Consider the following 14,214-nt stretch of genomic DNA (forward strand, 5'->3'; position numbering starts at 1 on the left):
GTCTAGCCCTATAGGACTAACGTTGGATACGACATCATAGTGCAGCACCTTACCTATTCCCCCTTTCTTTTTTCCCAGACTGCGGAGAAACAGCTCCTCCGACAAACCCTCCAAAACCAAGCAGCGCCTCTCCAAGAAGGCAGCGTCCTCAGCCAACCTCTTCAACCACTCCAGCAGCTTTGAGAAGTGAGGCACACTCAGGCACATACCATGTATCACCCCAATTTTTCTGATTTAGGGACATGAGTGGCATTTGGTTGCATTTGCCCTGAGGGTAAGGGAGCATGCACTCTGTGCATGTTCAAAAGCACAGTGCCACCCCAAGGTTGCACTCTGGATTGTTTATTTGGAGATGCCCAGGGGCAGTCTGCAAAAAAGAAAAAATACACTAATGAAATATAACTTCAATACCTTAAAGGAGGGGGTGAGGGAATACATTTTAAAATATTTGCCTGGTGCAAGAAATATAACCATGGTGCAGGTGGGCTTTTCTGGAGAGGGAATTCCACAACCACAGCACCAACACTAAAAAGACTCTGTTTCCCACGGGGGGGGGGGATTTGAGACAATCCACAGTTAAAGGCAAACCCAGTTGATTTGCATTTCCCAAAACAAGGTATGAACCAAAACACAGCTATCTTTTGAAATGTGAATTTCTCCAGACTTTGCAATGCAATTCTCCAGGCCAGTAATTTGTATAGAAATGCAGGATGTGTGCATAGAAATGCATATATTAGTGAAAATAAAGTACAAAAAAAAATCATTGTATTAAGGGTAATTGGTATTGGGAGATGTTTGCACTAAAATGCTGATGAATTTGCAGGAAGATTTTTAAAAAAATGCAAATAGATGTGGAATTGTGGGGAACTGAATTTAAGATTGGAAAAAATGAGATGCTGAGAGAAATGGAAATGGACAGATTTGCACTCTGTCTCTCTTGCTGTTACTGTCCACCTTAACTAACACTTCAGGGCACCTGGAGGAGTATTACTGAAGATGATCTCTGATGACTCTGGCTGCTCCCTATAAGCCAAGGATAGCCAACATGGTCCCTCTGGGTGTTTTGGTTTCCAACTCACATCAGCCTGCATGGTCATTGATCGGGGATAATTGGTAGGTGTAGTCCAAAATATCCAGAGAGCAGCATGTTGGCTAATCTGTTGTCTACAGCACACACAAATACACATAAACATAGACACACACCATATATTGCCATGTGGGATTTGGTTATGTTTGCTCTGTGGGGAGTAATAGGGTATTGTGTGCATGCTCAGAGGTAGTGTTCTTCCTAGTGCTATTTTTCTAGAAAAAGGGGGGCTAGAGTTCGCCATGAACACCTCCCTTGTTCTCTTAGAATGGCAATGGCGCCCACCTGAGAGGCGCTGGAACTCAGTTCTGGCTGAAAAAAAGCACTGGTTATTCCACAGTTCATTTCCTTTTAAGTTACCTACCACACATGTAAACCTTGACCGGCCCCTTTAATGTTCTGTTTTCTCTTTGCAGCCGAACAAAGGATCCCTCCCTAAGTCCAGGTGAGCTCTCAAAGTCAAGGATAGTGAAGGGGACAATAAAGCTGTTTGGTGGGTTGGAGTTGTAGTCCAAAACCTCTGGAGGGCACCAGGTTGGTGAAGGCTGCTCCAGGCAAAGATGTAGCCCCTTCTTCTTTCCTACAAATGCCTAATGCTTCCTTCCTCTCCCTCTTCATAGGGCCACTGAGTGCTCGACGGATGCACCAAGGTGAGGCTTCGGAAACGATTGCATTGGAGGGTTTGGGAGAAGAAAGCAGGCAGGAGTTTTTCTCCCTCTATCTTAACACCAGAACTTGGGGACATCTTATGAAGCTGAAGGTTGGAAGGTTCAGGACAGACAAAAGGAAGTCCTCCTGAGTTTGTCCCTCAGGAAGTAGAGATGGTCACCAGATTGGCTGACTTTAAAATACAATTAGGCAAAATCCAGAGGATAGGCTAACTACAAAGGCTAACTGTTGGAGGGGGTATGCGTAAAAATAACCCTGCTGGATCAGGCCAATGGCCCATCTAGTCCAGCATCCTGTTCTCATAGTGGCTGCCAAGATAACTCTTGGAAACCCTCCAACACAACCCAAACACAAGAGGACTCTCCCTTTCTGTAGCCTCCACAACTGGTATCCAGAAGCATTGCTACCATCATGGCTAGTAGTCACTGATGGCCTTTTCCTCCAACAAGTTATGAATACAGTTGTACCTTGGTTGATGAACGACTTGTGAGTCGAACGTTTTGGCTGCTGCAAACCTGGAAGTGATTGTTCAGGTTTTTGAACGTTCTTTGGAACCCAAATGTCCAGTGTGGCTTCGGTGGCTTCCGATTGGCTGCAGGAGCTTCCTGCAACCAATCGGAAGCCGTGCATTGGTTTCCAAACATTTTGGAAGTCAAACGAACTTCCGGAACAGATTCTGTTTGACTGTAGTGGTTTCTGGAAACTGCAGGAGTGGAGAGTGCTGTTGTGCTCAGTTCCTGCTTGCAGGCTTCCCATAGGGATATATAGCTGGCTGCTGTGAGAACAAGATGTTAGACTGAACAGGTCACTGGCCGGATGCAGCAGGCTCTTCATAATGGAAGACAGAACATCTGGTGGTGCCTGGGGTGGAGTTAGGCCACACCATACATTTAAAGCACTCTTGACAGCACTTTAAACGGTAATGGCATCATCCAAAGAATCCTGGGAGCTGTAGTTTTGTTAAGAGTGCTGAGGGAGGGCTGGATAGAGAGGCCTGGGGGTGTGGGTTGTGTTTGACCCCTAGGCCTGAGGTTCTTCATCCTTAAGATAGGAGCCTAGGCAAAGTTTTATCACTTGATTCTCCTGGTTGCATCAGGAGTCCTGAAAAGTGGGTGATGCTTGGTCGTTTGAGGGGCAGGACCTTCATAGCAGAAGACATGCAGATTGACTTTTTGGGCCAAGGTGGGTTTGGCATTTGTTGTGCTACAGCTGCTGATGCCCACCTGTTCCCTCCTTCTGTTTTTCTGTCCCTTTAGAAGGACGTTCCACGAAAATGTTCCTGCGTGGCCGCCCCATCACCATGTACATCCCTTCCGACTTCCTCAACTACGAGGAGCTGCGCATGGAGCTGCCGACTGAGAAGTTGAAGCTGGACTGGGTGTATCCTTTCAGGAAGGAGGAGCCCTCCTTCCTTGTTCCACTGCCCTCCCATCCCAGCCTTTCCTAAAGCACAGTAGCCACCACAGAATAACACTGTTTCCCCGGTGAAACCCATTCAGGGAGGGGTAGCCAACCTGGTGCCCTTTGTGTGTTGTTGGACTCCATTTCCCATGAGCCTCAGCCAGCTTAGCCAATGATCAATGATGGGAATTGTAGTTCACGATATATGGAGGGCACCAGGCTGGCTAATGACAAAATGAGAGACTGAGAAGAATAGACTGAGAAGAATAGAAATGGACAGTAAACACTCATTCCCCCCTCCCTCCCTCTTTCTCTCTGTGTTTTAGGCCTTACCCCACATGGCAGTGGCACCTGGAGGAGTGCCTCTGAGGAGCACTGACTGTGCCCTATAAACCAAAGGTAGCCAAAATGGCGCCCTCCAGGTTTTTTTTGGACTCTGTTTCCCATCAGCCCCAGCCAGTATGGCCAATGGTCAAGGATGATGGGAGTTGTAGTCCACAATGTGTGGAGGACATGAGGTTGGCTATCTCTGAATTAAAGCATGCAGATCTAGGGCATAGGAGGAGGATTATTATTTAAATTTACACTTAGCTTCCACCTTCTATGTGGAAGATTAGTGGTAGAAATCTGTTTTGCATGGAGAAGGTCCCAGGTTCAATCCTCAGCATCTCCAGGTAGAGCTGGGGTGAAAATCTCCTGCTTGAAACCTCAGTCAATGTAGACAACACTGAGCTATATAGACCAATGGTCTGATGGGATTAGGCAGCTTCCTATGTTTGTTTGTATTATTATTATCATTATCCCAGCCTTCCTCCAAGAAGCTCAGGGTGGCATACACAGATCCCACACTTTTACCCACACGACAACCCTGTAAGGTAGGTTGGGTTGAGAGTTAAGCAAACCGGTCCAAAGTCACCCATTGAGTTTTGCAACTGAGAAGGGACTAGCACCCGGTTCTCCCTGGTTTGAGTCCCACCATTTGGGCCCCTGAAATAGTGGCCTCCCTCACAGGGGTGTTATCACAAAAGATGACAGAGCCATCGCTTGAGTCCCCAGTGACACAGAGAGCAGGCAAGCGTGTCTCCCTTGTCCTCCCCGTTTTGTATTTTTGTTGGTTCTTTGCTCCTTGACGCCCATCCCAGATATGGGTACCGGGGCCGGGACTGCCGCTCCAACCTCTACGTGTTGACGTCAGGAGAGCTGGTCTACTTCATCGCCTGTGTGGTTGTGCTGTATCATGTGCAACATCGCACACAACGGCACTACCTGCGGCACACTGACTGCGTGCGCTGGTGAGTTGCGGGCGCCATTTCCCAGACCCGCAACCGGCTCCAATACTCCTGTCTATATTACCTGTATGTACACCCACAACATGAGGGACGTGGGTGGCGCTGTGGATTAAACCACAGAGCCTAGGATGTGCCAATCAGAAGGTCAGTGGCTCGAATCCCTGCAACGGGGTGAGCTCCTGTCGCTCAGTCCCTGCTCCTGCCAACCTAGCAGTTCGAAAGCACGTCAAAGTGCAAGTAGATAAATAGGTACCATTCCGGCAGGAAGGTAAATGGCATTTCCGTGCGCTGCTCTGGTTCACCAGAAGTGGCTTAGTCATGCTGGCCACATGATCCAGAAGCTGTACGCCGGCTCCCTCGGCCAATAAAGTGAGATGAGCACCACAACCTCAGAGTCGGTCACGACTGGACCTAATGGTCAGGGGTCCCTTTACCTTTACCTTACACCCACAACACAGGGACAGGCGCAGGAAACATACAGAGAAATACTTGTGCTCACTCTCCCATGATGCAAGAAATAGGCACTCCACTACAGACACCTAGTCTCGCCAGTGGCGGCTGGCGTCCAATGGGACTGGTAGACTGCTGTTTGCCAAAAGAAATGACAGGCAGGGACAGAGCCAATGACAGGCAGAGCCAACCATCCTCCCTGCATCACTGAGACAGGAGGAGGGAAAAGCCAACAGGCACAGCCACCCGCTGGCCTGGTTGTAAGTAAGTAAGTAAGAAGGCACGTGTGTGGGGCTCGGTGGCTGAGAGCAGGCTGAGCTTGGTCGGGCAGCACCCCATTCACTGAAATCATCCAGCAGAGGCAGATTTAGGGGAGTGTGACTGGTTTGCCTGCACTCGGTGCTGAACCAAGAGGGTGGTGCAGGGGGCACCGCAAAGATCACTTAGAACAAAAGGCAAGAGGTGGTGGTGGGGAACATGCTGAATTTTGGCGTTGCTTTGGTCCATGGGGGGTGAGGGCGGAGAATCTGAGCAAAGCGGTTTTCACCTTCTCTGGAGCGATGGGGTTAGGTGACTTTGAGCTTAGGAGCAGATGGTGGATCGGGCCCTTTCCTCTTGTGATTCTGTTCTTTCTCCAGCCTAGCAGTGCATCCTGACAAAGTCCGTGTTGCTTCGGGGCAGATGGCTGGTGTGGACAAGGATGGCAAGGTAAACCCCTAGATCTGGGAGGCACCCAAGGCTGTGATTTCCCCCTTCATTTCAGCTGCATTGGCTTACAAGCTTTTTGTCCAGAGATAAGATTAATTGGCTGCAGTGGTGCCATCAGATTTCAGACTTTGGGGCAGAGAGGTTTGGGGCTCCACTCAGCGAAATGAGCCAGAGTGCTCCCAAACACAATAGGACTGGTGGCCTTTCACATTTTGAAGTACCGGTAATGCAAAATGCTGCCCAAACCAGTGTTCTTCAACCTTGGCACCCAGATGTTGTTGGACTACAACTCCCCATAATCTCTAGCAGGGATTATGGGACGATGGGAACTGTGGTTCAACAGCTTGCTTTTAATTTCTTTGTGCTTTTAACTTGTTCTTAGCTTGCTTTGATTTCATTGTTTGGTTTTACATTTTTACATTGCTGTAAACCGCTGAGATACAGCGTTATGATACAGTGGTATATAAATATTTTTGTAAATAATAATAATAATAATAATAATAATTTATTATTTATACCCCGCCCATCTGGCTGAGTTTCCCCAGCCACTCTGGGCGGCTCCCAATCAAGGTTAAAAACAGTACAGCATTACATATTAAAAACTTCCCTGAACAGGGCTGCCTTAAGATGTTTTCTGAATGTCAGGTAATTCTTTATATCTTTGACATCTGATGGGAGGGCATTCCACAGGGCGGGCGCCACTACCGAGAAGGCCCTCTGTCTGGTTCCCTGTAGCCTCACTTCTCGCAATGAGGGAACCGCCAGAAGGCCCTCGGCGCTGGATCTCAGTGTCCGGGCTGAACGATGGGGGTGGAGACGCTCCTTCAGGTATACAGGACCGAGGCTGTTTAGGGCTTTAAAGGTCAGCACCAACACTTTGAATCGTGCTCGGAAACGTACTGGGAGCCAGTGCAGATCTCTCAGAACCGGTGTTATGTGGTCCCGGCGGCCACTCCCAGTCACCAGTCTAGCTGCCGCATTCTGGATTAATTGCAGTTTCCAGGTCACCTTCAAAGGTAGCCCCACGTAGAGCGTGTTGCAGTAGTCCAAGCGTGAGATAACTAGAGCATGCACCACTCTGGCGAGACAGTCCGCGGGGAGGTAGGGTCTTAGCCTGCGTACCAGGTGGAGCTGGTAGACAGCTGCCCTGGACACAGAGTTAACCTGCGCCTCCATGGACAGCTGTGAGTCCAAAATGACTCCCAAACTTTAGGGGGATGCAGGGTTGAAAAACATCTCTTCCTGCCTCCCAATCAGACCACGCTAAGTCCAGAATCTAAAATTACCTAACTGCCCCACTTCCTGGTTACACAGGCATTAAAGATAGAATTCAATAACCTATCAAAACAGAATGCGCTTAAATGGGAAGATCTTCTACTAGTCTGGCTACTGACAGCAGTGAAAGTATAAGTAATGCACTCCTTCAAGCAGCAAACAAAGCATTATGAGGTGTGAATAACAAATGGAACCCATTAATAAAGTGTGTGTTTGTGCACGCACAAATCGAAAACCAAGCAGGTGTGAGTTACTTGAGGAAAGGAAGATATTCATGTTATTATAAAATAACATTTTAAAATTAATTACTCTGTGATAGATAGTCCATTTGAATTAATATTCTGCTACTAGCAAACTAGCAATGTGCTTTCTATATACAGTACTGGCTTGTTTTGATCTCTACCTCTTTTTGCTCCACCTCTTTACACAGGGAAGCTGACCTTTCTTATTTCTCTTCCCACTCTCCTTACAGCCTCTGCAACCCTCCGTTCACATCTGGGACTCGTCCAACCTTAACACCCTGCTAGAAATTGGTCAGGGCAGCTTTGAGAGAGGAGTTGGTTCCCTTGCTTTCTCCACAGCTGTGAGTGTTACAACTTCTACATCCTATACGTTGGTTCAAGGAGAAAATAGGTATATAAAAAGGAGAATTTCTGGATGACAAGATTTGGGGCAAATACTCTTTGGTGAGAGGACCCCAAGAGAGGTTTAAAACCACAAAATATGCAGCAAATTGTGGAAAGACAGGCTGTTAGACTTTTAAAATATGTGCCTTTTAAAGTGGGTTCCAGAATGTCCCTTCAAAAGTTTATTTCCAAAGTCTTACACTTCCCTAAGCACAAAAAAAATATCCCACGTTTGGTAAGTTAAAAATGGGTTTACTTATGAACGCTTCAAAGGTCAGGTTCATGTGTTTCAGAGCACAGACAGTAAAACTTATCTTATATACAAAATGGTGAAAGTTCCTAAATTATTAGTATAGGAACTCAAGACTGGCTTGTGAGAGCCATGCGGTCTGAGTTGGAGCAATCATTTCAAACCTTTTTTACATGCTGAGCTTCTCAGGTAGACCTATTTCCTCCCAATGTGACGTAGCTAAGCCTGGCAGGACAACTTACTTCATGCATTAATTAGACTTAAGCATGTTGGTTATATGAGACTGGTTATCCCACACTAAATACTATTATACATGCATTCTCTTGAGCGCTGATCCTTATATATCATTTTTAAAATTATGTGTATATTTCACTTTTAAGTTTGATAAGTTAACCCCATAGGTCCCTGAGCAAGCAGTGAGCTAACTGCTTCACACCATAATGCAGGCATAGGCAAACAAGGCCCTCTGACTGTTTTTTTGAGACTACAATTCCCATCATCCCTGACCACTGGTCCTGTTAGCTAGGGATGATGGGAGTTGTAGTCCCAAAACATCTGGAGGACCGAGTTTGCCTATGCTTGCCATAATGGAACCTTGTGTTATGATCATAGTGCCCATCATATAGGATGCTACTACATACAGTGGCTATGTTCTCCCTCCATTGAGTGAATCTCATGGACCACTGGTGGTCCCCAGATCACAGCTGGGGAACCTCTGTGGTAGAGCATCCCCTTGGCATGTAGAAGGTCCCAGGTTCAATCCCTGGCATCTCTAGTTAGGGCTGAGAGGACTGTCTGCCTGAGACCTTTGGAGAGCTGCTGCCAATCAGTGTAGACAATACTGTACTAACTTTCTGTAAAGCAACTTCCTGTGTTCCTATCTCCCTCCAGGATGAGGGCGCATACTTATGTGTGATAGACGAGTCCAACGAGCACATGCTGTCTGTCTGGGATTGTGCGCGTGGTACCAAGCAGGCTGAAATCAAGGTGAGTACTGTGGTGGTGGTGGTGATTTTAACTTGTTTGTTGCCTGTTACACAAAAAGATCTCCAAGCAACTCACGACATTTTTAAAAAGCATAAAGATAAGTTTTAAAAAATAAAATACATGGTAGTAACAACAACAACAACAATTTATTATTTATACCCCACCCATCTGGCTGAGTTTCCCCAGCCACTCTGGCCAGCTTCCAATTGAGTGTTAAAAACAATATAGCATTAAACATTTAAAACTTCCCTAAACAGGGCTGCCTTCAGATGTCTTTTAAAGAAAAGATAGCTGCTTATTTCCTTCACATCTGAAGGGAGGACGTTCCACAGGGCAGGCACCACTAACAAGAATGCCCTCTGTCTGCTTTCCTGTAACCTCACTTCTCGCCATGAGGGAACCGCCAGAAGGCCCTTGGCACTGGATCTCAGTGTCTGGGCTGAACAATGGGGGTGGAGATGCTCCTTCAGGTATACAGGACTAAGGCCTTTTAGGGCTTTAAAGGTCAGCACCAACACTTTGAATTGTGCTCGGAAATGTACTGGGAGCCAATGCAGATTGCTCAGGACTGGTGTTATGTGGTCCCGGCAGCCACTCCCAGTCACCAGTCTAGCTGCCGCATTCTGTATTAATTGCAGTTTCCGGGTCACCTTCAAAGGTAGCTCCACGTAGAGCGCATTGCAGTAGTCCAAGTGGGAGATAACTAGAGCATGCACCACTCTGGCGAGACAGTCCACAGGCAGGTAGGGTCTCAGCCTGCGTACCAGATGGAGCTGGTAGACAGCCACCCTGGACACAGAATTAACCTGTGCCTCCATGGACAGCTGTGAGTCCAAAATGACTCCCAGGCTGCACACCTGGTCCTTCAGGGGCACAGTTACCCCATTCAGGACCAGGGAGTCCCCCACAACCGCCCCCGCCCCCCAAAAACAGTACTTCTGTCTTGTCAGGATTCAACCTCAATCTGTTAGCCGCCATCCATCCTCCACCACCTCCAGGCACTCACACAGGACCTTCTCCGCCTTCACTGGTTCTGATTTAAAAGAGAGGTAGAGCACATGCACACAAAAATACATTCAGTTCATAAAAAATATATGCAAGGCAACCCCCAACAGCAGCAGTAGAAGGTTTGATGGTCTGAGTAACAGCAAACAGCCTCGTTGTGGTCCATCAAGAGTAGTCACTTGGTGCTGAAAAGGTGTCAGCAAAGGCACCAGGTGGGCCTTACTGTGGAGAGCTTCCGCAACTGGGGAGCCAGAAGACCCTCTCTCTTGTCTGTGTGGAGAGGCCTGGCTTTGCTGTCTCGTCTGATTGAAACGCAGTGGGTGGAATTTGACTTTGCACTATTACGATTGTTACACCAGTGCAAGTGTTTTTGTCAAACGGCAGCTTACCCCCCTGCAAAGGATAATCATAATACATAAGAAACAAAAGCATTAAAATAATTCTAATTGTATAAATAGCATAGTTAAAAACACCATGAAGGCCCAGCAAAAATGTTAGGGTTTTAGCTGGCATATGAAAGAGTCAGGGTAATATGCAGCTTAGCAAGGAGGTCATTCCACAGAGGCAGAGACACCACCTAAAGAAAAAATAAAATAAAATGATAATAATACTAATATTTTGTGTGGTGGCTCCTCATAACACCATCTCCATCATCATCATCATCATCATCACCACCACCACCATTATTATTATTATTATTATTATTATTATTATTATTATTATTTTACTGCTTAATGCCAAAATAAGCTTCAAAGTGATTTCCAAAGCTTAAAAGCCACTTATAAAAATATAAGCATCCATAATTCAAAATACACAATCCCATTAAAATAACAGCAGTGTAAAAAAGTGCCTTTCCTTCAGAACATTTCAGAGGTACAGCAATAAGGTGGTGATCTGCTTGTCTGGAGGGTTGGTCTTCCCTACACACACAACTAAGGCACTTTGGGAGTCTTAAAACACTTTGAATAATCCTTGTGGGCATCTTTGGTGGTGCTGAGAGGCCACATCACCCTGATACCTTCTTCCTTCCACTCTCCACCCATCCATCCCATTGCACCTCGCAGAGTACCAATGAATCTGTCCTGACGGTGGAGTTCAACCCGCAAGACAGCAGCAACATAATCACCACTGGGAAATCTCATGTCTATTTCTGGACCTGGAGTGGAAACAGCCTAACAAAGAAGCAGGGAATCTTTGGGGTGAGGCAATGCTGCAGTGTGTGTGTGTGTGTGTGTGTGTGTGGCGGGGGGTCGTTGGTAAAGTTGGGGGCCTTCAATAATAGAGAACAGGGAGGGAGAAGTGGGGAAGGAAGGCTTCCGAATGCTAGGCCTTAGATGATCAACCCCAATTCCTTCCTCAGTGAAAATACGAGTGCTAAACATGGTGGCAGAAAACACCCAGCACATGCTCAGATGCACTCTTTTTAGCTAGCTACGTTTTTCAACCAGAGTTTTCCTCAACTGCCTTAAGCCCTGTCTTGATAACTTAATGGTCGTATCCACGCTATATGTTTAATTCACATTTAAATCACATGGCTTCCCTCAAAGAATCCTGGGATCTGTCATTTGTTAAGGGTGCTGGGAATTATAGCTCTGTGAGGGGAAAACTACAGTTCCTGGGATTCTTGGCAGTGGGCAGGCTGTGTGGTGTGGGTGTGACCAGTGTCTCTGCTGACATTTTATTCTGTCCCAGTCAATGCTCGCTACTCAAAAGTCTCTCATTGTTTCCATGCCTTGCCTGATGTTAGTTGTTTGTCCAAGTTAATCTTTCTCTTTTCTTCTCCCCATGCAACTCCTCACACAGATTCCCAGATCACTATGCTATCATTTGCTAACTTCTATGCTTTACCCTGGGCAGAATCGCAAGTGCAAGTTCCTGCTTGAACAGCTTCTTCTTCCCCATCTTCTTTTTCTTTCAACAACCCAAAATCACAGTAGCAGTGCATTACATTGTTAACATATACAGATAGAAGGAAAAAAAGAAAGAAATAGTAACACACCAGTATAAACCAAAGCCTACATATTTCCCAAACTGGCATGGATGGTGGGAGCAGACTTTGGTAATAGGGCGCCCTGAGCGAGGACAAAATTTGGCACTGCCCTCTTTCTAAATATTTCTTATTTTCACAATAATACCCTTTTTATTTTTTATTATTTTGTGCCCCCCTCAGCTCGCCCTGTGGGGGGAACGGGGGAACAGCACGCACTGCCCTAAATCCAGTACTGCAGACAGTGAATGTTTGGCATCTAAGTCCAAAGCATAATAAATAAAATCCCACCAGATGGTGTAGAAGCATTCTGGATCCGCCATCCCTTTGAAGACACAAAATTTATGTGTTTATTTTTCCCCCACAATAGCCAAACTCCGTCAGTTCTTGTACTACAAAGACAAATGTAGATTCCCCCCTCCCCCAAAAATTTTCCATTACTGTACTGGGTATTGAAATCCTGGCTGCAGCTTACATGTGTTTTGAAAGTTATTCAGAGCAAACAAGCTTTCATACTGTCATTCCATATATTCAGTCATGATAGAGAAGCCTGAAGAGGCAATTTAATTATTTTAGATATTTTTTGATAAACATCCTGCTGGAACTTAGAGATACGGGAATGAACCTCGCCCGGTTCTGCCCCGCCATTGTTGTATCAGCATCTCCCCTTCCTGATCTTTCCAGAAATACAAGAAACCCAAGTTCATCCAGTGCTTTGTGTTCGACACCAACAGTGATGTGCTGACCGGAGACTCGGAGGGCAACATCCTGACTTGGGCCAGGGTGCCTGCTGACATCCGTACGCTGGGCAAGGGGGCGAAAGGTATGCGAAGGTGAACGGTAATAGCAGACCATGGTCTGCTAGGGTGGTTCCTTGGGCATATGCTGATTTGCATACAATTTGCATATGCTATGGGCTGTGGACTGACACAGAGTTAGAAACGATTACAGGGGACTCCCCATTTGTGTGCTATCGACTTGCGTGTATACGCGTGGTGCTGGGAAATAATGGAGGGAGAGAGCTGGAGAGTCCTTGTAACTTGCAAAGAGACACTTCCTGGAGCCCAAAGAGGACTTCAGTTAGGATGGAGAAGAGACTGGAGGCTCAGTGGGGCTTTGTTTAGGCTGCTCACCTTCCCCGCCTAACAGCTGATGCGTGAGGTAGCGCAGCAGGAGCAACATCTTTTCCATGTGTCCTCCAGTCTCCAGCCAGCCCTAGAGCTTCAATTCCAGTTGTGGATATTTTTGGTACAGTGGTACTTCGGTTGTCAAACGCAATCCGTTCCAGAAGACCGTTCGACATCCGAAACGTTTGATAATTGTGGCGCAAAGGGTGGTCTGCAACGTCAGTGGAGGAAATTGGGGGTGGACACAGCGGAAGCCGTTCGACTTCCAAAAAGCGTTCGAAAAGGGAAGCATTTACTTCTGGGTTTTTGGCTTTCAAAAACTGAAATGTTTGGCTTCCGAGACGCTCGAAAACCGAGGTACCAATGTACAGCATTTTAAAATCTGGAATGGCCGAGCAGGCATTTAAAGGGTGTTTGGAGCGTGCTCCCCAATGACGCAGTTTTCACTTACTCGTGCAGGGCACCAGAACGTAACCCCAGTGTAAGTGGGGAGTCGCCTGTACTATAATATAAATAGATATACAAGGGAGAAGCGAACAAGATGGACCAGTGGTCTGACTGTACAATAGGGCACCTTCCTAGGTTCCTGTGGAGAGGCATCCAAACAGAGAATCTGGCACTAATCCCCGTGTCATGTCACCAAAAAGAATACAAAACTGAACCAGGGTTTGACACAGGTGTGTTTTTATCTCTCTTGACAGAGACGTACCAGATCAGCAAGCAGACGCGAGCCCACGAAGGCAGCATCTTCTCTCTCTGCCTGTGCCGCGATGGCTCGGTGCTCAGTGGGGGTGGCAAGGACCGGCGCCTGGTCCAGTGGAGCCCCAGCCTCTCCCTGCTGCAGGAGGTGGAGGTAAGGGAGGTGACTGGATCTGCACAGCAGCTCTTGGAGATTGCTTGACCACCATATCCTGTAGCTTTGGGGTGGCTAAGCTCATGTGGCCAGGAGGCCACATTCACCCTTGGCCTACTCTTTGGGGGCTGCGTGCCAGGGGTGGCTAAAAGTGGGCGTGGCCACCTCACACATTTTCACTTGCAGCCTGAGGTACACCCACCCACACAAAGTATCCTTTCTGACACATCTGATGATTAAAGAAGAAGCCGTTTGCATCCCCATCAAAGCAATGAGCTCTGTTCACCCCGGCCCTGAGTCTACAGTGGTACCTCGGGTTAAGTACTTAATTCGTTCCGGAGGTCTGTACTTAACCTGAAACTGTTCTTAACCTGAAGCACCACTTTAGCTAATGGGGCCTCCCACTGCTGCCGCCGTGCCACCGGAGCACGATTTCTGTTCTCATCCTGAAGCAAAGTTCTTAACCTGAAGCACTATTTCTGGGTTAGCAGAGTCTGTAA

The 14,214-nt window shown here is 47.0% G+C and overlaps 1 protein-coding gene and 1 long non-coding RNA gene across 2 annotated transcripts in view; one reads left to right on the top strand and one right to left on the bottom strand.

Annotated features, from left to right (window-relative positions):
• Positions 1-14,214, bottom strand: part of LOC309358823 — a 74,412-nt gene that overhangs the window by 33,928 nt on the left and 26,270 nt on the right. The gene's annotated exons all lie outside the window — the stretch shown is intronic.
• The window catches only part of EML3 (EMAP like 3), a 39,920-nt gene that overhangs the window by 17,191 nt on the left and 8,515 nt on the right, over positions 1-14,214 (top strand). Inside the window, exons 5-15 of the mRNA XM_081891364.1 lie at positions 79-186; positions 1,504-1,532; positions 1,708-1,737; positions 3,013-3,136; positions 4,300-4,449; positions 5,535-5,604; positions 7,352-7,462; positions 8,647-8,742; positions 10,812-10,946; positions 12,419-12,557; positions 13,563-13,714. Coding sequence (XP_081747490.1) covers positions 79-186; positions 1,504-1,532; positions 1,708-1,737; positions 3,013-3,136; positions 4,300-4,449; positions 5,535-5,604; positions 7,352-7,462; positions 8,647-8,742; positions 10,812-10,946; positions 12,419-12,557; positions 13,563-13,714 — 1,144 coding nt within the window. The remainder of the gene's footprint in view (positions 1-78; positions 187-1,503; positions 1,533-1,707; positions 1,738-3,012; positions 3,137-4,299; positions 4,450-5,534; positions 5,605-7,351; positions 7,463-8,646; positions 8,743-10,811; positions 10,947-12,418; positions 12,558-13,562; positions 13,715-14,214) is intronic.

Source organism: Podarcis melisellensis (genome assembly GCF_964234715.1).
Source record: "Podarcis melisellensis genome assembly, chromosome: 16".
NCBI classification, from domain to species: domain Eukaryota; kingdom Metazoa; phylum Chordata; class Lepidosauria; order Squamata; family Lacertidae; genus Podarcis; species Podarcis melisellensis.